Raw genomic sequence first — 2607 nt, 5'->3', positions numbered from 1 at the left:
CCTACCCCTGTCCATCGCTGTACCTGGGCACCACTGTAGTAATCAGCAGTGCTGCCTTCTGGGGAGCTTAGCCAATGAGAGAAACAAATCTATTGCAAGTCACTTTTTTGTATTAAGAGCCATGAGGGTGAAGATGGGGATTAGTGGGAATGGGCACATCCATCTTTTGACGCTTACCTTGTGAGTAAGCGTCTCAGTTTTCTGGGCCACCCGGGAGGACCATGATAGTTCAAAACATAAAAGGTGCCCCGGCCTCCAGCTACCTCACGGTCAGATAGGCTGGCCAGGGCTTGGGGAGCCAAGCATGCCAAAGCCCTAACCCTGGAGCCAGTCCCCTCACCGAGCCCTGTTCCCCCTGGGGAGCTCATCCCCTCCAAGCGCCCCGGCAGGCTGATGCCACGCAGACACCTGGGACCTGCAAGCACCAGCAAACACCGGGTGTGAGGCAGCTGCTCTGCTGGCACAGGTTGATCTGCACCCACACAGGGACCCACGAAACAGCCCGGGCTGCTGCAGCTGTGAGCCATTGCTCTGAGCCGGGGGCTGTGGCACAGCTGCTCCTAATGTAGCACCACCCCTTCACAGAGCCCACGAAAGGTCGCTACAGCATTAACTCTTTCTTTGTGCACCTGAGAAAAACACAGGGTGGTTTCAGATTTGCACAGAACAGAGCCAGAGAAAGGCATGGTCTGAAGCCGGCGTCCAGGGTGGGAGCACCGTTTCGATCCCCGGGGCCTAGGGGAAGCACAGCCCGGGGGAGGAGCGCCGTGGCAGCCAACTCAGACAAACCCTTGGCACGAAGCTGTTGCTGGAGCCAGGCAGGCCTGCGTCCCGGAGCGCACGTGTGCCTGCCATGCGCCTCAGCACCCACCCTGCTGGCCAGAGGGCAAGCGGGTCACCAGCCCCGGCCCTCGCCGCCTGAGCACAGCGGTGGAAGGAGAGTCGAGGTTAACGGTGACACACCTGCGAAAACAGCCAATCTGGGACAAACCACCGTGCCGGCCCCAAAGAGGAACCTCTCGCACCTGATGGGGCAAAGGGGAGTGGGCAGAGGGGGACTGGCCACTGTTGGTCTTGGGAACCGCACAAAGGAGAGAGAGGGTATTTAACCCCCTGCAGAGCCCCTTAAAACCTCTTCTGAGCTACAAAACGCAACAGCTGAAGAAATAGCAGTGTGTTTTCCTTAGCTTTTCTGCAGAGTATCACTTTCAGCTGACTCTGGTAGAGCTGCTATGACTGAAACAACAGGTTACTCTGGGTGAGTAACAGGGGAGGGTTTGCATTTGTTTTAATAAGTCAAGAAAAATGTTCTCTGGGTTTTGTTTAAGCCTTATTTATAAAATTGACCTGTATTGTTACTTAGTTGCTTTCCATCTATTAAAGCAGGTGGAAAGGCAAGGCAAACGGGCCTCCTGCTGTCTGCAGAATATGAATTTAATTTGCACTTGTACTGCTAGGCAGTTATTTGGGACAACATAAATATAAAATCCTGATTTGCTAAGAACTTAATGAGCTGTCACATACAAAATAGCACAGTACATTATCCACTACATATTTCTGGCAGAATTATATGAAAGAAAGACCTAAGGTTGCCATTGACAAAATTGATGATAAATATTGAGAAACATTTTTTGCCAAATACACAGACATAATAAGGGAGATGTCAAAGAGGTTACCAGTAGTGATGGATGTAAGGAGGAGGACAGCTCGTGTAACAGCAGGGCTCTGACAGAAAGGCAGCCATCCTGGATGCCACACAGAGCTGGCTCATCCCCGTCCTGTCCTTTCCCTGACACCAGGGCCATGCATGCTCCTCACAGGGGCTCCCAGGCCACCCCGCACCCCATCCTGCCCTGTCCCCATTCCTGCGGGCACTGCCCAGTGCCCACTGCCCCGACCCATCTTCACCCCATCTCCCCACAGCAATGGGCTTGTCCACATTAAAAACCCGTACTTGGACTCGATGGAGGAGGATGTTCTGTATCACCTGGACTTGGGAACGAAGACGCACAACCTGCCGGCAATGTTTGGGGACATAAAGGTAAATAGCAGGTGCAAAAGCAAGGCAGCAGCTCCCAGCTCCGCAGGGCTCTCCAGCCCCTCGTCCCACAGCTCTGCTGTCTCGTGCCGGGGCCCCGCTGCTGCCGATGCTCACACTGGGGACGGGGCCCAGCTGCTCGGTAAACGGACTCAGCGACCCAGGGCAGCCCAGGCAGGGAGGTCGTCTGTCCTTGCTTGTTTTGGGTAGAAATCCCAATAGAAAATTATCCTTTTAAAAACCCGTAGTTCCATAAAACCTGATTTTATGTTGGCCCCCGTGTTAGAGGACAGACAGAGGAAGTATTTGTCCAAAGCATCTGATCATCATCTACTGGAGACAGGGGAAAGAGGATGTTGTATTTTTGGCTGAGACCTGCTGTCAAAACCAGCCCGTCATGACCGCATTCCTCTTCCATTTTAAATCAGAGCATTTCCCCAGTGGCACGGGGGAAGAGCCATGGTGCCATGGGGCTTGAGCAGCCTGGCACAGCCGCTGCCACGCACAGGCTCCCACTCCCCTGTGCCACTGGCAGGCCGGTCCACAGCGGTGCCCCTGCGGACGCACTC

The 2607-nt window shown here is 54.3% G+C and overlaps 1 protein-coding gene across 1 annotated transcript in view; it reads left to right on the top strand.

Moving 5' to 3' along the window:
- Window positions 1–1232: 1232 nt before the first annotated feature.
- Window positions 1233–2607, top strand: part of UPP2 (uridine phosphorylase 2) — a 7718-nt gene continuing 6343 nt past the window's right edge. The window contains exons 1-2 of the mRNA XM_009334037.1: window positions 1233–1258; window positions 1924–2041. Of these exons, the coding sequence (XP_009332312.1) occupies window positions 1233–1258; window positions 1924–2041 (144 nt within the window). The remainder of the gene's footprint in view (window positions 1259–1923; window positions 2042–2607) is intronic.

This window comes from Pygoscelis adeliae, unplaced genomic scaffold (genome assembly GCF_000699105.1).
Source record: "Pygoscelis adeliae isolate BGI_AS28 unplaced genomic scaffold, ASM69910v1 Scaffold131, whole genome shotgun sequence".
Taxonomy (NCBI): Eukaryota; Metazoa; Chordata; class Aves; order Sphenisciformes; family Spheniscidae; genus Pygoscelis; species Pygoscelis adeliae.
The sequence above is the reverse complement of the archived record's forward strand: the minus strand, read 5'-3'. Positions and strand labels throughout refer to the sequence as shown.